Source organism: Rhinatrema bivittatum, chromosome 7, assembly GCF_901001135.1.
Source record: "Rhinatrema bivittatum chromosome 7, aRhiBiv1.1, whole genome shotgun sequence".
In the NCBI taxonomy this organism is placed as follows: Eukaryota; Metazoa; Chordata; class Amphibia; order Gymnophiona; family Rhinatrematidae; genus Rhinatrema; species Rhinatrema bivittatum.
The window spans coordinates 237,761,352-237,783,176 of NC_042621.1; the positions used below are offsets into that span (position 1 = coordinate 237,761,352).

Sequence of the window (21,825 nt, forward strand, 5' to 3'; positions counted from 1 at the left end):
AACTGTATTTATTTTTAGCAAGGTAATTTAGGGCCAGATTCATTAAGGCAGTTCTCCCATTTTATGTCTCTGGGAAAAATCCTTAGTGAATCAGGCCGTAATTTCTTTATAATTTCTCAGTTCTTGTGTCCTTTCTAACTATCAGTGACCTATGCAATATTATTATATATTCTCCAGTTTTAAATGAATATCAGTATTTATTTATTTATTTAGAAAGTCTTCTATACCGATATTAGTGGGGACATCATATCGGTTTACAGCGAACTTATAGAATGAAAATTACAATAAACAAGGAAAGGGGAGGGGTTACATATAACTAGAGAGGAGCGAGGAAAGGAGAGAGAACAATCGCAACGGGCAACTTGAGGACAGAACAGCAACAAATGGAGGAGCGCTATAAATATAGTTATATAACAGCAATGTACAGTATATAATATAAAATGTCTATGTACAGTATAGAATAGTATCAGGTGTAACTGTGGGAGCGAGAAGCAAGGGGGGGCTGTTAAGGGTTTTGAGGGAAGGCTTGTTTGAAAAGCCAAGTCTTTAATAAGGATCTAAATTTCGCAGTGCATGATTCTAGCCTAAGGTTGGTCGGCAGAGAGTTCCAATGCGTGGGGCCAGCAGTGGAGAGGGCCAGATCTCTCGTGGATGTGAGGTGTGCCTTCTCTAAGTGCATTAACTCTTATAACTTACATGATGAAAAAACATTACTTGGTAGGGATGTGAATCGTGTCCTCGATCGTCTTAACGATCGATTTCGGCTGGGAGGGGGAGGGAATCGTATTGTTGCCGTTTGGGGGGGTAAAATATCGTGAAAAATCGTTAAAAATCGAAAAATCGAAAAACCGGCACATTAAAACCCCCTAAAACCCACCCCCGACCCTTTAAATTAAATCCCCCACCCTCCCGAACCCCCCCCCAAATAACTTAAATAACCTGCGGGTCCAGCGGCGGTCCGGAACGGCAGCGGTCCGGAACGGGCTCCTGCTCCTGAATCTTGTCGTCTTCAGCCGGCGCCATTTTCCAAAATGGCGCCGAAAAATGGCGGCGGCCATAGACGAAAAAGATTGGACGGCAGGAGGTCCTTCAGGACCCCCGCTGGACTTTTGGCAAGTCTCGTGGGGGTCAGGAGGCCCCCCACAAGCTGGCCAAAAGTTCCTGGAGGTCCAGCGGGGGTCAGGGAGCGATTTCCCGCCGCGAATCGTTTTCGTACGGAAAATGGCGCCGGCAGGAGATCGACTGCAGGAGGTCGTTCAGCGAGGCGCCGGAACCCTCGCTGAACGACCTCCTGCAGTCGATCTCCTGCCGGCGCCATTTTCCGTACGGAAAATGGCACCGGCCATACGCGTATGGCCGGCTCCATTTTCCGTACGAAAACGATTCGCGGCGGGAAATCGCTCCCTGACCCCCGCTGGACCTCCAGGAACTTTTGGCCAGCTTGTGGGGGGCCTCCTGACCCCCACGAGACTTGCCAAAAGTCCAGCGGGGGTCCGGAAGGACCTCCTGCCGTCCAATCTTTTTCGTCTATGGCCGCCGCCATTTTTCGGCGCCATTTTGGAAAATGGCGCCGGCTGAAGACAACAAGATTCAGGAGCAGGAGCCCGTTCCGGACCGCTGCCGTTCCGGACCGCCGCTGGACCCGCAGGTTATTTAAGTTATTTGGGGGGGGGTTCGGGAGGGTGGGGGATTTAATTTAAAGGGTCGGGGGTGGGTTTTAGGGGGTTTTAGTGTGCCGGCTCACGATTCTAACGATTTATAACGATAAATCGTTAGAATCTGTATTGTATTGTGTTCCATAACGGTTTAAGACGATATTAAAATTATCGGACGATAATTTTAATCGTCCTAAAACGATTCACATCCCTTGGGTCTTTGTTGGCTTCATTGCATGGAGTACAGGAGTAATGGAGACTGCACTTAGGGAATGGCCTCTGCTATTACTGGCATCAGTAGCAAGGGATCTTCTTGGCGTTTGGGTACTTGCCAGGTTCTTGTGGCCTGGTTTGGCCTCTGTTGGAAACAGGATGCTGGGCTTGATGGACCCTTGGTCTGACCCAGCATGGCAATTTCTTATGATCTTATGTACTACTTAATTTATTTAAAATGTGCATACGTATTTGCCTTTCAATGAGACCATCAGATTTGGTTTTGTTACTGCCAGACAAATCCGGTTGCAACAAAGCAGTCCTAAACAACTTAGCACAATCAATTATCATAGCCGAACGTAAGCTGACACTGAAATGCCACACAGGGACCAGGATTTACATGACTTTTCAATTAGATTTTGCTTACCACACATTTTTCCCAAATGACTGACATCCTCTCTTCGATGCCATTCGTTCCTTCTGGAATAAGGGTAAAGTTGTCCTTACCCACAGCCTTCTGTGCCATGGTAAATGTACAGTGGGCGCTGCCTGTAATCTGCAGATCTCCACTAGGTGGGTAACAAAAGGTGTGTAAGAATAAAACTGCACATTAACCAGAACTGACTGTTGCTTTGCATGCCCATCCCCTGGGTGCTATCTTTCCTTGACTGCAGGCATCTCATTCATAGTGCTGTTTTCCTCCTTCATTGCTACAGTATGTTTAGTAGGGATGTGCAGACGTTTGAATTCTTGTGTCATTTTCAAATGAAATAACAGAAACATTTTTTTGTGCTTCATTTCTATTATGTTATGAACACTATTGGCAAATAGCATGCACCTAAAATGGAAAGCAAATAAATTTTAAAATGGCATGCAATAAAACGGCAACAAAATACATTTTTGCATGCACGCTCATTGAGATCAATATTCAAAGTCACTTAGAAGGATAACTCACAAGTTAGGACCCAAAAAACAGACCGTGAGCCGATCCAAGTTGGCTATGTAGCGACCAAAAAACAGGCTCAGTATTCAAAACCTTGCCATTTAGATGGATAAAGTGTGAGTTAAAAAACAGGAGAAATGGATCGGTGGGTATCAAAGAGACTTTATTCTGACATAATGCAAGCCCGACTCTGGCTGAGTTTCGCTCTTTGTGGAGAGCTGCCTCAGGGGCTATTAAAATTAAAATAGATAGTGAGATTAAACCACACATATAAAAAAGATATATAAAAAAGACAATTTAACCCATATATGCATGTTGAATAATTACATAAAATGAAAAATCAAATGGTATAAAACAACACATAAATAAAAAACATATAGGGGCAGATTTTAAAAGTTACACGCGCGGCCTACATTTGTGCGAACTACCCGGCGGGCACAAATGTACGCCCAATTTTATAACATGTTATAAAATCAGGGGTCGGCACGTGCAAGGGGGTGCATACTAGTGCAACGTGTGAGCGCCAAGCCCTCGGGGAGACCAGCTGGCTTTCCCCGTTCCCTCCAAGGCCGCTCTGAAATTGGAGTGGTCTCGGAGGGAACTTTCCTTCTCCCCCCAACCTTCCCCTCCCTTCCACTACTTGCCCGCCTCCCAGCCCGAAAAAAAACCCCTTACCTTTGTTGTGGAAGTTACGCCTGCACCAGCCAAGTGCCGGCTCGCGATCCCCCGGCCCAGCAGCCGTATGGAGGCCTCTGGTGTGCCCCCGCCCTGCCCCCGGACCGCCCATTTTTTCAAGCCCTGGGACTTACACGCATCCCAGGGCTTTATGCGTGCTGCCGGGCATTTTGAAAATAGGCCCGGTGTGTGAAACCCCCCTATGCGTGTAAATCCTCCTGGATTTACGCGCATAGGGCTTGTAAAATCTGCCCCATAATGTGAATACATAAAAATCTGAATAAAATATACATGTGTGGACATCACAATGGAAAAGGCAGAAGCACCAAAAGATAAAAATAAATTGCTCACATATAGATACAGGTAGGGTGGTGCAGTGTGGTAACAGGTGAGGTGGTATTTGATATTTGTCAAAAAAACAATTCTTAGTGTGATTTTGTTTGATTTTTCATTTTCACACTAAGGGGCAGATTTTAAAAGCCCTACGCCCACCGGGCCTATTTTCAAAAGGCCCGGCGGCGTGCATAAAGGCCCGGGATGCGTGTAAGTCCTAGGGCTTGAAAAAATGGGCAGTCCGGGGGCGGGGCCAGAGGCCTCCGTACGGCCGCTGGGCCGGGGGATCGTGCGCCGGCACTTGGCTGGTGCGTGCAAGTTACACCTGCCCCTGGCAGCTGTAACTTCCACAACAAAGGTAAGGGGGGGGGGTTTCGGGCTGGGGGGCGGGACAGGTAGAGGAGGGGAAGGTGGGGGGGGGAGGGAACGGGGAAAGCCAGCTGGTCTCCCCGAGGGCTCGGCACGCGCAAGTTGCACTAGTGTGCACCCCTTTGCACGCGCCGACCCCTGATTTTATGACATGCGCGCGGCTGCGTGCGCATGTTATAAAATCGGGCGTACATTTGTGCGCGACAGGTAATGCGCACAAAGGTAGGCCACGTGCATAACTTTTTAAATCAGCCCCTATGAATTGTTTTGTTTGACAAGTATCAAATACCATCTCACCTGTTACCACGCTGCAACACTCTACCCGTATCTATATGTGCGCAATTTATTCTTGTCTTTTGGTGCTTCTGCTGTTTCCATTGTGATGTCCATACATGCATATTTTACTCAGATTTTTATGTATTCACATTATATGTTTTTTATTGATGTGCTGTTTTATACCATTTGATTTTTCATTTTATGTAATTATTCAACATACATATATGTGTTATATTGTCTTTTTTATATGTATTTTTTATATGTGTGGTTTAATCTCACTATCTATTTTAATTTTAATTTTAGAAGCCCCTGAGGCAGCTCTCCACAAAGAGCGAAACTCAGCCAGAGTCGGGCTTGCATTATGTCAGAATAAAGTCTCTTTGATACCCACCGATCCATTTCTCCTGTTTTTTAACTCACACTTTATCCATCTAAATGGCAAGGTTTTGAATACTGAGCCTTGCTAGATTTTAGCCGGATAAGTCTTATCTAGCTATCATCTTGCCAGATAAAAAAGAGGCATTCTGGGGACATTTCAAAGAGGAGTTGAGTTATTTGGCTAACTTAGCTGATTTTAGCCAGATAACTTTAGACCTGGCTGCATAACTAGCTACTTAGCACTGAAGTCTAACAGGGGGTACCTCACGCTTCCAGCACTGATTCTGACAAAACCAGGGCTGGATTGCTGGGAGTGGGTACGTTTATATCTCGCTCTCGGTAGGGATTAAAAGGAATTGAGGGGGATGGAGGAGGGGCCTGGGGGGGTTGATGGGTGACCCAGGACTTTCAGTATAGTGTGTGAGGGAGGTCCGGGAAGGTGATTTGATTTCTGGTTTTAAAATTGGGAAAGGGGTTGCAGGGGCCTGGGACATGATACTCAACTTTAGCGGGGTTCTGGTGTGGGGGGGGGGGGGGGTGAATGAACGGCCCAACAGGGCCTTATCTGAAATGTGAGGAGGGGGAGGGAGAGAGAGCACTGGGCTGCAGGTCTGTTTACATATTTTTAACAATGTTACTTACCCAGATATCTCTGAGATTTGGCAGTTATAACACAGAATTACAAACATGGACAAGCTAATTTGATTCCCCTGCTCACCACTTTGTGACCTCTACCAAATCACTTAACTTCCATTTGCTCAGACATAAATTGTTATCACGGTGATATTTTAAACAACCGAACGATTGAATACCATGCTATATATATATATATATATATATATATATATACTAATAGCATTTTATGAATATATAGTCATTAACATATATTTCTACAGATTCTTCGCTCTTCATTTACGTTGTTATATAAAATCCTATAATTTGAAAGTGGTGAGTGATTATATCTTATTGCCTCCAGGGCCCTGAATAAATAAATCCTGAATTTCATAGGAATTAGGAGGCCAACATGCAAACGCTTTTACATGGGTAAACGCAGCCTGAAACTTGTCTTCCTCTCCCCCCAGCCTCCCTGGGTAAAGCCATTTGTACTTTATTACTCATACAAAAAATTGGATGGGATTTGGTTCAGGGAAGGAAAATGTGCAGAGAGATTGTAATTTTTTTAAATCATTGCACATACTTTCATGCAAGTACTTTGCACTTGCATCAATGAATGCAAGTCCTTGGGTAATATCAAAATTGCCCTCTGTATGCCCCACATTTTCCTCCAGGTACCAAGGGATGAAGTGCCTATCACAGATACCCATGCTGTTCTTTTGGACTATAAAAAATAGAATATATTCTAGCTGTAATGAATTGTGTTAATTATTGATTTATCACTGTATTAATTTTCTTCTAGACATATGTATAGAAAGCTGTATCTTATCATGCTATGCAAAATCACAGTAAATGATCAAATTTGGATTTTTGCTTAATTACCATGATAGAAGTGAGCTGAGATGGTCAGGTGTAGTTGGATCAGGACTCAGTGGTGGAGAAGTGACATAAGCTGCTGCCTTGGTCCAGTTCTTACTCCAATAGTACGACCCATCAATGCCAAGGCTGGCAGTAATTGGTTCACCATAAACAACTGTGCCTAAAACAAAGAACACCAAGAATAAATTCATGTTTTGTGATTCTGCGTATTTGTTGGTTTCAAGGTAGAAATTACCAGAGTTTCGTTATAGAAATTGCAACCAACATCACAAATAATGAATGGAAACCGCATCTCCTCCTGAAAGTTCATTCATTATATTTTATAAATAAATACCAAAGTAATATTCTTACAACTTCCTTAATGCAATGATATTTAGTTTGACAATTGCTCAAAGCATTTTCCAGTGCAAATAATTTAGTAATACTTCTTTTGTCATTATCCTTCTGCACTGCTTAGTCATTTCCTATTATCAGTTTGAAGCACAGATATTTGTATTATTTTCCTGGATGGGGGTTTCCTTTTAGAAATAGCAAAGTAATCACAGGAAAAATAAAGTAATTATCTGTTTGCAAAAAGCATATGGCGGATAATGTGCGAAATGGTTTTTGAGTCTACTTCAGTGTATTATTTTTTTCTACTGCAGTTAGACAAGAAGCACCAATAAGTTCTTATTGTGACATCCTAGTAAGAAATTACCTGGTAATAGGCTATTAATTCTTTTATGTTGTGGTTCTGTGACATGAAACCATGAGTGCATTTCTGTTTAGTGTATTGTCGATTTGCAAGGTGCTATTTACCTTTCCTCTTTGCTTGAGCTATCACATCTGCAGTACCTTTGCTCATTACTTTGGTGATATATAAGGGGCAGTTGGCTTGTTTGGCTACTGTGATTGCACGATAAGCTGCTTCTGTTTCAACCTGGAACAGAAAAACCCCCAATGAGGACTGTGTTGAGGCTTTGACATGAATTAAAATGAGGAGCAGAAGCCTCTAGAACTCTGAGTGCTGCACCCTGGGAAATTCAAGCAATTACCTCTTCCGGATGGCTGAGAACATGCCCTTCTGGTCCTGTAATCCCAAGATCCAGCAAATGCTTCTTTTCCTGAATTATTGAGAAAGAATGAGTCAAATGAGAGGCATACTTAATATGGCACATCTAAACTGATTGGTTTATTTCCATACAGTACTGCTGGAAAGCATGGATCCAAAATTCAGAACAGCAATAATTTAGAAATGATGGGGTTCTTCAACCTGGCATTCTTGCAATTTTTATTTTCCTGTCATTAGTTATCAAAGCAGATGTCTGCTCTCTTAAGCCCCTGCACATCATTCTTACAGTAGTAGACAAACTCACTGAGCATGGAAGCCCGAAAACATTCTTTTTTTAAAAACACTCATTTCACTTGAACAGAGGTTGAAAGCACTTCCAGGTCTCATCCTCCTCTATTTTCTTTTGAAGGGACAGAGGGGTCCCCTTAAGTACAATAACCATCTCTTAAAGGTATGTTTCCTGATGCTGTTCCCACACCCATCTTCCATTAACATATAATGAAAACAAGGACAGGAAGTCATTGAAGAGTCTGACAAGTTATTCATTATTCACTTTTGATTGCTTCTCTGCCCCCCCTCCTTGATCCCACACTGCTTTGCATAGGTGAAGAAAAGACAAAAATATTCAGTAATAGGTAATGTGGTCTGATATCCTACAAAAAAGATTTAACTGAACTTAGCTGCAACTAAGTCTGGTTTTCAAACCATTTACAAAAAGACAGAATTACATTGGAATCCATATTCAGCAACATGTAACAGGGTAACTTGTGAGTTATCCAATGGGAGGACTGAGAGGAGAGGACCACCTTGCTGATGGCTGAAAGGAATCAGTAAATTTTTGCTTGGGAAATTTTCTTTTTTAAAAGTATTGGGGTGAAGTTAACTATTTGGGAATATTATTTAGTGTGTTTGTGCTTTTAATAGTCAGTAAGGCAGCAAATAAACAGAAGTTAAACTGTTTATATTTGTATTTTTAAATACTGGTAGTCAGTCAGTAAAGCAGCTAATAAGCAGGACTTAGTGTGTTTATTTTTAATAGTCTGTAAGGCAGCTAATAAGCAGAAGTTAGAGTGTTTGTATATTAAAAACAAAAATAATAGAAAAAAATAAGGTAGCCAGAAGCTAGAAATAAGCTAGGAGCAGTGTATACCTAAGTAAAAAGGTTGAAAAGTTCAGTTCAGTTACTCACCTTGGAAGGGTGTTAAGGTAGTGTGATTTGGTTTGATTAGGTACCAACATTTGCTAATCAAGAGAGCAGTGAGTCACTCTGGCTGACTAACTAAAGTTAGACTGTTGGTATTTCCCAACTCTCCCACCCCTCACCCACCTAGCTCATCCTTAATTTATAGGCAGGTGCCACTTTCACAAAAAAAAAAAAAAAAAAAAACCACACCTTATTGAGAGTTTGATCATTCCCCTGAAGGCCACTAACAGACATATAGTGAATTCACTAATACATTTAAAGGATGTTATTTAAACACATTCCTACTCCCATAGCAACCTAAAACTTAAATAGAAACTGAACAAATTTGAGGTGAAGGCAGCAGTTCAGCAGCAAGAGCGGGACTTCCCAGTCTTTTGCATTGGGGGTCACATGTATGATTTTTTGCCCGCCTTTGAGAAATTGTACATGTTGTCACAGTCGGCCTCAAAGGCCTTGCGTACTGTCATGGTCAGCCTCAAGGCCTTGCGTTGTTTAGTGTGCCCTTGGGCCTCAGCCCGACCCCAGGCGAACCCAGGACCGACCTGAGGGTTGACGGCGTATTCCAGCGTGGCTGGCGGCTGACCCTCTGCCAGGCCGGCAAGCTCCCAAGGCCAACATCTGAGGATGTTGGAAGTTGAATGGTCCTCCGACCATTCCGAGCCCTTTCGGACCTGCTGCGAACAGCATGGAGCAGCAGGCCTGGCCTGAGGTAGAGGGCAGTCGAGGACCTTGACACGAAGACAGGACAATGATAGATCAGTGCTGTAACAGGATACAGGTTCTGGAACCAGGCAGGAACTGTAACAAGACTCGAGTACTGGAACCAGGCAGGAACTGTAACAAGACTCGGGATACGAAGACATCACAGAAGACACTTGGGCAGAAGGACAATTGCACAGTCTCTCAGGGCGCCCTACTCAGCCCCACCGCGGGACTGAGTCACGGGCCCGTATGACATAGTGAGGGCAAAGGTAGCGCCGGCACCATTTTGAAGATTGGCAATACGGCCCGCGTGCAGGAGGTTGCTCCCGGACCCCCACTGGACTTTTGGCAAGTCTTGTGGGGGTCAGGAGGCCCCCCCCAAGCTGGCCAAAAGTCCCTGGGGTTCCAGGAGAGGTCCGGGAGCGATCTCCTGGACGCGTGACGTTGGGAACCAGGAAGCAAAATGGCGCCAGTGCTACCTTTGCCCTGTCACATGATAAGGGCAAAGGGCCACCGGCACCATTTCTCTCAATGCAGTCATGGCCAGAGAGAGGGAGATCGCGTCGGGACCCCCCCCCCCCCCCCCCACTGGACCCCAGGTAATTTAAAACATTTTGGGGGGGTTCGGGAGGGTGGGGGATTTTTTTAAAGGTTCGGGGTGGGTTTTAGGGTTTTTTTGGTGTGCCGGTTTTCCCGCGCCCTATTTAATGATACAATACAAATGCCCCTGATGATAAATCAGGGGCATTTGTATTGTATCGTGCACTCTAACGATTTTGGATGATTTTAAAATTATCTGACGATAATTTTAATCATTCAAAAACGATTCACATCCCTAGTCGCCAAGGAGGTGAGGAGGGCAGAGTGGAGACGTCGGACAGTGACGGTCACAACATATAGTTACACAGTGTTAAGTTCCATATTAGGTGCTACTACCCAAGAAAGAGATCTAGGCGTCATAGTGGATAACACATTGAAATCATCGGTTCAGTGTGCTGCGGCAGTCAAAAAAGCAAAGAATGTTGGGAATTATTAGAAAGGGAATGGTGAATAAAATGGAAAATGTCATAATGCCTTCGTATCGCTCCATGGTGAGACTGCACCTTGAATACTGTGTACAATTCTGGTCGCCACATCTCAAAAAAGATATAGTTGCGATGAAGAAGGTACAGAGAACAGCGACCAAAAATGATAAAGGGAATGGAACAGCTCCCCTATGAGGAAAGACTAAAGAGGTTAGGACTTTTCAGCTTGGAGAAGAGATGGCTGAGGGGGGATATGATAGAGTTGTTTAAAATCATGAGAGGTCTAGAATGGGTAAATGTGAATCGGTTATTTACTCTTTCGGATAATAGAAAGACTAGGGGGCACTCCATGAAGTTAGCATATGGCACATTTAAAACTAATCGGAGAAAGTTCTTTTTCACTCAACACACAAACTCTGGAATTTGTTGCCAGAGGATGTGGTTAGTGCAGTTAGTATAGCTGTGTTTAAAAAAGGATTGGATAAGTTCTTGGAGGAGAAGTCCATTACCTGCTATTAATTATGTTGACTTAGAAAATAGCCACTGCTATTACTAGCAACAGTAAAATGGAATAGACTTAGTTTTTGGGTACTTGCCAGGTTCTTATGGCCTGAATTGGCCACCGTTAGAAACAGGATGCTGGGTTTGATGGACCCTTGGTCTGTCCAGTATGGCATGATATTATGTTCCTATCCAGCTAAATGCCAACTATTGAATATTTTGACACTTATCCAATTAAAATTTAGCCAGATATCTCATTATCTTGCTAAAATTTAGCTGGAGAATGTAGAACCATTCCAAGGACATTTTTCAGCAGAGTTTGGTTAGCTGGATATACTTTCCAGCTAATTTTGATATTTAGAGTTAGCAGGGCAACATTTCCAGCTAACTCTGGTCATGCCATAGAGCAGTCCTAAATTTAGCCAGATAAATATATCCGGCTATCTTTAAGATAGACAATTATATTCAAGATTGTGGCTATCTTTGTAATCCATCCAGTGACTGAATATATGGACCTCTCAATTAATTATGTTTTAAATGTATGTAAAAATAATTGGGGACTTTCAGCCAGTTGAGTTATTCAACCAATTGGTATCACAGGCAGTATTATTGTTGACTTTTTGCTGTATACAGTGCAATAGAAGTTAATCAACTATAGAACAAAAGGCTTGAAATCTGCACTAACACTTGAAATCTGCACTAACGCTTACTGCTGATAAATAAGCAAGATTAGTGTTTCAATTAAAAATACAGCAATTACGGTACCTCTTCAATAATATCCCCATTTTCAGCATGCACTTGGGCAATGGCACCCAGGTCTCGAATAATACTGAAGATTTCATACATCTAGCAATAGAAAAAGAAGTTATGGGTGTGCAATACACTGTAAATATCTCCATTATCTAATCCGTTTCAATTAACTGGAGTTCAGTAATTCTTACCTCAGCATCTGTGCACTGGTATTTGTCTTTATAAGCCATATAGACAAGAAATGAATTGACACCTTAAAATAGAAATAGATTTATTTTCATAGTAAGAATTACATTATTTATTGGTGTGTTTGATTAATTCTCTAACATTAATTCTCAAATTGCAAACTGAAGTAGAAATGTGATAGTATCTCAGTTAGTTCCTATGTGCCAAGCACAGAATCTAATTCACAGTCGTGCACAGGGGACTTGCCGGTATTGAGTATTGGCAGCTTTTTCCTCCAACTGCTTGATTTGCCCTGTGGCTCCTCAAAAAAAACAAAAAAAACCCCACATGCACCCTGCATGTAAGTACTGACACCTTTCATTCCAGAAAGATAGTACTGGTTGTACATATATCTGCCTCATCCTCAAAAGCCAAATACACAGGCAAAAAGGAAATTTAGGAACTCTTCGTTCTTTTTTAATGACCCATTGGTTTCCTCCTGCTCCTTTGGTTCTCTAGCTTGATTGGATCCAGGGTTGGGATACTGTCACTATGAGTCTTTATTCAGCAAGAGACTTTACTTTTTGCCTATTTTATCATTCCCTTCCCTGTATCCCATCTCTCCTCCTGCAACATACCTAATCTAGTCTTGCAGCAACAGTGCTTTAGCTGAAGGCCATGCATCAGGGCTCCTTCTGGAACCCTGCAATCCTGGGCACTGAAGCCGGCCACTAGATGTCACCCTTTCATTATGATCATGTCCCAAGCCCCCAATCCGCCAGGTGCCGTGGTTGCTACATCTGCAGCATCCCCAGTCCAAGCCAACTTGGGCAGCAGATCAGAAGATCTGATTGGGGATTGAATTAGGGACCTTTGGCATGCTTGTGCCAGAACCTAAAAAATTTTAAAAAAAGCCACAGCTGAAAGATAAGTTGATTGGGGTCAGGGCAGATCCCTGGTTCAACCCGGGGTCACCACTCGAGGTAGCCCCATCTCCTCTATGTAAAATAAAAGTTTCAAAGTCACATGCTACCAAGTACTCCCCCACCCCCTCCAAAGTCAAACATTAAAAGCATTAGGGGTTCAGGGATACACCCTAACCACAATACTCACCCTGGCACCCCTCCCCCTCCCTCCCAAAGTTGTGAAATAAATCATTGGGGGTTCAGGGACCGACCCCCTTTTTGCACCTCTCAGAACTTTATAAAAAAACTGAAGGTTCCTCATTGGGGCCAGGGAGCCTCCCTTGCACTCCAGCCGGTTGTCAACATTTTTCATGTTATAAGAACAAGATCCAATTCCTGGACCTTGCCCTTATCATGTGAGGGGGCAAAGTCAGCTCGGCATCATTATTCAAATTGGTGTAGTCCGGACGGGGTGCAGGAGGTGCCCTGGCCCCAATAAGACCCCTTCAGGTTTTTTTTTTTTAGAGACTTGGAGGTTACAGGAGGAGGAGTTGGTGGGTCCATAAACCCCCAATGATTTATTTCACAACTTTTTGGATGGAGAAGGAGCGGATGTCAGGGTAGTACACTATTCCTCAATGAGTTTGGGTTACTTTTGCAATTGGGGGGGGGGGGGTACCCCTGAATCCCCAATGACTTTAATGTTCAACTTTGAAGGTCGGGGGTCATTGCCACATGTGATTTTTAAACTTTTTTTTTTTTACATGGTAGAGTTGGGGCCACCTCGAGTGGTAACCTCAGGTTGAGCCAGCAGTCAGCCCTAAAACCTGAACCCTGCTCAACTTATCTTTCAGCTGTGGCTTTTGGGGTTTTTTATGTTGCAGCCCTTTAAATGTAATGTGGGAGCCTTGGGAACCCTGTTAAATCAAGGGGACTCTAATGTTTAAATTAACGAATTTGGAAAAGGTGTTATTTTATCATGGCTGAGCACTTTCTCAGCTGGCTGTGATAAAATATTAACATCACATTGACTAGTAATGACATGCTTTGCATGCATTTGCATTATTCATGCATGCAAAACACATACAAAGCAGGGCATTGTAATAAGAGAGGGTACTAGGGCAAGGCTATGCAAATTATCATGTATATTGCGTGATATTTGCTGTTTAACGTGCTTTAGAGCACTACTGCGACTTGATGCATCCCCCAGACTGTTTGAAATTGAGGAAAGGAACATCAACACCTAAAAGGTAGTCAAGAAATGTATTAAGTTAGTCAAAATTATCATCTTAGCATTTTGTTTGTTTGCTGATCTTTATTTCCAAATGTTTCAAATTATCTTCACGAAAACTGTTATTGCTTATTGATGTATCTTTAACGGTTATGCTAAAAACTGTTTTATTTGTTTCTGTAAATTCATCTGTTCCAACTCAGTGTGACCTGAGTCTCATTACTAATGAGTTCCAGAGATGAAAGGAGGTAAATAATCAAAACTGGGTGCCTAGATGCAGATCTGAAGGTACTGTTTACCTGCTGGCTTTGCACTATAATCGAAATACAAGTTCATAAGTGCTTCTGCTTTGATTATTACTCAATAAAAAATGTCCTGCAGAGATTTGCACCTGCTTTCTTTGTGGGCATCTTGTCAACACAAAACAAAGCACGTAGGTTTGAATAATCAAACCTATGCATGTTGTTTGTTTCTCTGTCCCCAAGAATACCTCCAGAGTCTCCAGATAAAAGCATGCATGTTACAGAATAATGCTCATACTTTTAACTGCAGACAGCCTAGGCAATATTCAACGGCCCCCTTCTTGTGGGTAATATGCTTTTTCACCTTAAAAAGTAGTATGAGCAGAGGAGTAATTGAGATATCGTATGCCAGTTTACTAGTGCAGAAATTGAAGCCAAATTAACCTCGTGAAGAACCGTGAGAAGTTGCTGCACTTTACATGCTCTCTCTTCCTGACCTCTCTTTCAAATAAATCTAACTGTGAAGGACTAGGATGTTCCTCCGCAGGAAAAGACCAAAACAAGACATTAGATTTGCCTATTTGGACCTTCCTGGTGAATAACCTCCAGGCCTTAAACATGCAAGTAGGATAAGAGGCCACAGGAGTCAAGAAAACATTCATGATAGGTAGGGAGCTCCATTTTCAGTTCTTAAGCTATTTTCCCCTGGAATTTATTGGTGTTTATTATAATGAATAGAAATGGTAAAACTTGAGTGGAAAAAAAAAAGTCATTTTTATCCATTGATTTCTTTCCTGTTTATGTTCATTATAATAAACACTGATAAATTTCAGGAGAAAATAACATAAAATCTGAAAATGAAGGTCCTTCATGATAAGTACCTGAGAATCAGGCTTATGGATTGTTTCACTTATTTTTCCCTTCTGCATAAAAATAGATATTAAACTCTCCTGGACTTGTGGACATAGTTAACCTCCCTCCTCCACCCAAGAAAATGCTGTTCAACTATACAAAATACTAAAAGTATGCTGAAGAACTATGGATTAAATCTTGTATCATACATTTTCTGTTGACATAACTTGCAAAGCTGAATATACATAACAATAAATGTAATACATTCCAGCATTATCTGTTAGGCTGGTGCTGCAGTATTCATGTCTTTGCAATGCCATTCGTCTGGTAACAGACCTTTTGTTTTCATATTTATAGATTATTAAGAAGATAATTGGCTGTCTATTATATTAATATATGTAGCATAATATTACATAGTTAAATATAGCCAATTATTCCCTAATTATTTAAATTTTATTTTATATTTTAATGTGCTAGATGCTTATTGTATCAAAATATAAATTTCGCTCAGTATAACAATGCACTGCACACAATATTGTACAAAAGCTACTTTGCAGAAAAAGACCTCTTATAATAAGACACCTGGATTGCACCATATTGCTTATGTCCTAGATATAAAGTGACAAAATATTTATAATCATAGGTCTGGAATAAATCCTATAACTCCAAGTCCCATGGATTTTTTTTTTTTTTTAGAAAGCACTATTTTTTTTATATATGCAAAGCTTCTGGAAACAGATGCTTATTGTGAGCATAGAAGCTAATGAGATTTTTTCCTTTCCCTTTCTGGATGCAAAACACGCTTTTCAGTCTTACCTTTGTCTTTTACTAAGGCTTCCAGCTCCTCTTTTAGGCTTTCATGCCAGTATGTGATGTCAACGTGCAACGAATAATCGCAGCAGACTTTACTGTCAGCCCATCCCCTCCATTGATCATATGCAGCAACCAAGTTCATTCCAGGTTCAGGAACTACATGGTCAACTGAAATATTATTTGAAAGTTATCATTAGTCCTTTCACATATTTCTGGGTCTTCAGCAATGCAGTTTACTGCTATCATACTTTTGAATTTATTTACCTTTTCATTATTTATTTATTTATTCATTATGGATTTAAATATTCAGAATGCTTTTCTGTAATGGCTTCTCCTATTTTATATGTATAAAAATATAAAATGTGTGTGTATGTATATTCACACACACACTTTATATAAAATAAGTGTGAATGTATCTTCACACATACACACTTTAATATATTTTGCATGAAAATCAACATTTTACCCTAATGTTGGGAGGGAGGGAGAGGGAGAGAGAGAGAGTGAAAAGCCATAATGCCCTCACACTAGATATGTATTTATATCTCTATGGGAGGCCCACCTAATAACTCGAGGTGAGGTTTAGGTATTAGTGTAGGGGTTAGGGGCCACTTTGACATTCAAAGTGAGACATACAAACAGAATAGTGCTCTCTTGTGAAGATTTGATGACCTTCAGAGTGAGGAAACTCAACCAAAGATGAGATTTGTTCAGTGTTCTCTCAAACTAGCTTGATGTTACCCAGGTAGAGAGTCCATCAAGCTAGGTTGAGAGAACATTGCACAAATCTCATCTCTCTCTCTCTCTCATAAATGACACCCCTTAGTCCACTTTTAGTGCTCATAGTCAAAAATTTCCTCTATAAATCACCATTCCTATTCATTTTTCTGTAATGTGGCTCCATCAACCTGACTGTTTGCTATTCAGTTAATAAGAATGTTATTCCAGTACATACGTATCATTGTTGTTCCTCCTGCCAGGGCTGCTTTAGTGCCTTGATAGAAGTCATCAGCTGCAGTCATTCCCATTAAAGGCATTTGTAGTCTTGTGTGGACATCTATCCCTCCTGGTATCACTATTAGGCCATGAGCATCAACAGTTTTTATCCCACCGGGAACAATAAGATTCTCTCCAATTTGCCTGCAAAAGGTTTTAATATTTGATTCCAGTTTAGATGAATATGCTTCAGTTGAAACATACTATATCAAAAGTTTTAAACAATTCATATTAACTGCATTTATATGGCACCCTATCCACTGTGCCTCACAAAATAAAAACTAGAATAGTACATAATCAGATGGACAGGACAACAAGAACTAAGGACTTAGGTCCTGGATAAGCCAATATGTTTTTTGAATGGAAGCTATGAAAACATTTTGGAATTCATGTGGTAGATTGTTCCAGTGACAGAATGAACGAAATAAGACAGAGGCTTGACTGGAGTGGAGAATGCAGTGAAGCATGTAGGACTGAGAGCTGAGAGTGTGACAGAAAGAGGTAGGGGGGTTGTAGGGGCCTCAGGCATGTCCCTCAAGAAGTTCAGGCACTTTACTTCTAGGGGGAGCTAAAGAGGGTTTACTGAAGCCCAAAGAGGAAGTGAGATCAAGGTTGGAAAGAGCCTTATGGGATTTGTAGTCTTCATACATTCTGATCTAAGAAGTCAGTTGAAGGTGATTTGGGATAATTGCAGATGGATTTTAAAAAAGTCAAAGTGCTAAAAATAGTAGGAAAAGACTAGAGTGAGAACAACATTAGGCAGGTGGGGCCTTGAGTGTGGTTGTGACTCTCCAAGGGTTTTCTTCACAGTTAGGATTTTATGTACTTAAAAGGAGCTGGAGGCATTCAGCTGAGAGTGAACCTGGGTAATTGGGCAGATTAGGAAAGTAAGGCTGGGTTTCGCTGTTGGAAGTCAGGTTAGTCTGAACTTATCTGTAGCTGTCAGCTGGACTGCATGCTGATCTAAGCCACTGAATTGGATAGTGAACTGTAAATGTTAGAATCTGAAGTGAGAATAAAGAGATTAGATTGTATCTGTGTATCATGTCTGGGGGGAAAAGACTCATTAAGATCCTGTCCCAAAGGACTTAGTAGGAAGGACTGCTCAATTACAGTGGTGCAGAGCCATATATGCATTTAAATGTGAGAGTGAGTAATGTGAAGGTTACATGAAATTTGATTGGCAGATAATACAATGAGTAGGGTAGTGTAGTGAAAAGAGAATGGGAGGACAGATGGGTGCAGCATTCCAAAGAAGATGAAATGGATGAATAAAGAGACAGGAAGACCAAAAACAAGAAATTTATCATAGTAGTAAAGTCTGGGAAATGTAAAAGAGTAGTTGGAAGTAGAAGAGACAGCAGAAATTGGAGATGTAAAACTGGAAGCACAGAGTCTAGGAAAAGAAAGTCAGAAGGAAGATGGGGATTGAGGTCTGATCCAGAAAAGTACAGAGCTTCCATTTTCAATTGTTTGAGTGTAAAAAAGTGAGAAACTGATGGAGATCGGTGAAAGAATAAGAGAGAGATTTGAAGACTACAAAAGAATGGTAAAGGCAGCTAAAGGAAGAGAAAAGCAGCTGTCCCATGGTTCACCAATATCAAGGGAAAAAACAGGATGAGTAGCAGTTGTTAATTAGAACCCTAAAAGATTGATTGGATCTGCTCTTATATCACCAATCATAAATTATACCAGAAAAATATGTGAAGGACAGAATGAAAAAAATCAAAAGCAATTGAGACTTTGAGAAGAACCACAAGAACAAATGAATGAGGGATACTCTTAATATCACAATATCATATTTGATCAAGAAAAAATTAAAATGAAAAACACAGGTCCTCTATCTTTTCTTCATATTTACTATTCTGAATTTTAAAAAAGGTTCTATAATTTTGTTTATAAGTTGAGAATATAAAACATTGCACTATCCAGTCTTACAGGTCTATGCAGTAAACTTTCATAAGGCTAAGGCAGGTCTTGATGAATGCTAAATGCCTGAAAGTGTATATAGAAAGACATGATTTAATGGAACAAAGTCAGCATGGATCTACACAAGGAAAGTCTTGCCTCACAAATCTGCTTAATTTTTTTGAAGGGGTTAATAAACATGTGAATAAAGGTAAACCAGTAAATGTAGTGTATTTGGATTTTCAGAAGGCGTTTGACAAAGTCCCTCATGAGAGACTTCTAAGAAAACTAAAAAGTCATGGGATAGGAGGCAGTATCCCTTCATTGATTACAAACTGGTTAAAAGACAGGAAACAGAAGGTAGGATTAAATGGTCAATTTTTTTCAGTGGAAAAGGGTAATCAGTGGAAAAGGGTAATCAGGGATCTGTACTTGGACTGGTGCTTTTCAATATATTTATAAATGATTAGGAAAGGAATACGATGAGACTGGAAGATTGAGCATCCAAATGAGAGATGAATTTAATGTGGACAAATGTAAGGAGATGCATATAGGGAAAAATAACCCTTGCTGTAGTTACACAATGTTAGGTTCCATATTAGGAGCTACCACCCAGGAAAAAGATCAAGGCGAATTAGTAGATAATACATTAAAATTGTCGGCTTAGTGTGCTGTGGCAGTCAAAAAAGCAAACAGAAATGTTAGGAATTATTAGAAAGGGAATGGTGAATAAAACATAAAATGTCATAATGTCTCTGTATCACTCCACGTTGAGACCTCACCTTGAGTACTGTGTACAATTCTGGTCACCGAAGCTCAAAAAAGATATAGTTGCACTGGAGAAGGTACAGAGAAGGGCAATTAAAATGATAAAGGGGATGTAATGGCTCCCCTATGAGGAAAGGCTAAAGAGGTTAGGGCTGTTCAGCTCTGAGAAGAGATGGCTGCGGGGGGATATGATAGAGGTCTACAAAATCATGAGAAGTCTAGAATGGGTAAATGTGAATCAGTTATCCACTCTTTCAGATTACAGAAGGACTAGCGGGCACTCCATAAAATTAGCAAGTAGCACATTTAAAACAAATTATAGAAAATTCGTTTTCACTCACTGCACAATAAAGCTCTGGAATCTGTTGCCAGATGATGTGGTTAGTGGTTAGGTTTAAAAAATGTTTAGATAAGTTTTTGGAGGAGAAGTCCATTAACTGCTATTAAACAAGTTGACTTAGGAGTAGGTTTTAAATCCCCGGCATGTGGAAATCCTGGGAGATACGCCTGTGAACCTTTTGGAAACTCTGTTAAACATCGAAACTTTGTAAACCATTGTGATGGCGAAAACGAATGATGGTATAAATAAATAAAACGTGGCCAGGCCACATACAAGCCGAGCGCATTTTCAAAATGGCTCGGCCAAGTGCATATCTCCTGGTACGCACGGAGGAGCTGGGCAATTAAAAAGGGGCAGGCAGGGAAAGGGCCAGGGTTGGGGTCTGGGCAGGGGCTAGCCAGGACAGCCTCATTTTATGCTGTCCCGGTGAAGCGCACTCTGGCAGTTAGGGTGGGTTTAGGGATCGGTGTGGAGAGGGGAAAAGGGAGGAAGATTAGTTAGGACGTTATCGCACGCGATAACGTCCTAACTAATCTTCCTCCCTCATTTAAATCTTAATGTCGCGATGCGGTAGTTATCGCGTGCGATAACGTCCTAACTAATCTTCCTCCCTTTTCCCCTCTCCACACCGATCCACTAACCTGGCAGAGTTAGTGCACACTAACTCTGCCAGGTTAGTGCGCACTAACCCAAAACTCGGAGCCCCTGGAAAAAAACCCCCGAACCTTGGAAAAAAACGAAATTCCCACGAGGGGGGGCCCGAAACGAAGCCTGACACAAACTAATCTTCCTCCCTTTTCCCCTCTCCACACCGATCCACTAACCTGGCAGAGTTAGTGCACACTAACTCTGCCAGGTTAGTGCGCACTAACCCAAAACTCGGAGCCCCTGGAAAAAAACCCCCGAACCTTGGAAAAAAACGAAATTCCCACGAGGGGGGGGCCCGAAACGAAGCCTGACACAAACTTTTTACCCGAAGCTCCTCTCTATAAAAGACTGAATGAATGAATGAATATATAAATAAATAAGGCTGTTCATCCTGTAAAAATGTTGCTATCAGTAATTTTGTTATAGGTTTGGCACTTGCAATTACTATCTTAAGAAACTTGCTGAGCAGACTGTATAGACTATTTGGTCTTTTTCTGCCATCTTTACTGTGGTACTATGACAATGTTGCATTGTAGACAGTATCTGGTTAGTTGCAATTTCCAGTTCAATATTTGTGTGCACATTTCTATTTATGCTTTATGGTCTCTTTATTCTGTGTTTATCTCCAGCAGTTAAATGACACCTGTGGGTATATTTTGTATAATCAATGAGGTGTTAAATATCATCTGAATATGATCTTGTATCCATTTTCAAAAACTGTTGATGCAATGCTGTCAAATGATTTTAAAAATAGTTTTGCTGGGTGGCTAAAACTGGCCAGGGCTTTCTTTATTGTATATAGGGCCATTAGGAGTTTTTCCTGTAATTTCTTATAGCCAAGTTGCCAGATACAGTTAATGGCAGGCCAAGGTATGCATAGTATAGGAGGTAGGCTCTACTTCTTGGTTATTTAGACAAAATTTGAAATTTATGTTGGAGATATTTTGACTCAATTCTACTGGTGATGTGTAATCCAGGAATACATAATTGATAGAAAATGAAAAAATATGCCTTTTTATTCTGTAGATACAGCATTCCTTTAGCTAGAGAATGTGTATGTCTATATTTCTAAGGCCAGCACTAGAGTGATAGGGGGGATGGGGAGAGTGCTGAGGACAGGGAGAGAGAAAGTGTGCCCACACTCGCTAATTCATGTCAATCTTGGGGGGGGGGGGAGCAGGTGTTATCCCTTCTCTCTTATCCTCCCAGTCTGACTTCCATAATTTTTGCCCCTGAGGACTTGAATGGGGGGGGGGGGGGGGGAGGTGATGGAAGTGGGGCACCAATAATGATTTTCTGCTTGAAGAGAGAGGAGGCCTAGCATGGCCATGGTGGACCCTATCCACCATGGTTGAAAGAGCTCTCAGGATAATGAACCCAAAACGTTT

The 21,825-nt window shown here is 41.4% G+C and overlaps 1 protein-coding gene across 1 annotated transcript in view; it reads right to left on the reverse strand.

Moving 5' to 3' along the window:
• The window catches only part of DPYSL4 (dihydropyrimidinase like 4), an 82,952-nt gene that overhangs the window by 22,771 nt on the left and 38,356 nt on the right, over positions 1–21,825 (reverse strand). Inside the window, exons 3-10 of the mRNA XM_029609990.1 lie at positions 16,733–16,917; positions 15,781–15,945; positions 11,761–11,822; positions 11,585–11,665; positions 7,371–7,439; positions 7,135–7,255; positions 6,340–6,496; positions 2,296–2,437 (exon numbers count right to left, since the gene is read on the reverse strand). Coding sequence (XP_029465850.1) covers positions 2,296–2,437; positions 6,340–6,496; positions 7,135–7,255; positions 7,371–7,439; positions 11,585–11,665; positions 11,761–11,822; positions 15,781–15,945; positions 16,733–16,917 — 982 coding nt within the window. The remainder of the gene's footprint in view (positions 1–2,295; positions 2,438–6,339; positions 6,497–7,134; positions 7,256–7,370; positions 7,440–11,584; positions 11,666–11,760; positions 11,823–15,780; positions 15,946–16,732; positions 16,918–21,825) is intronic.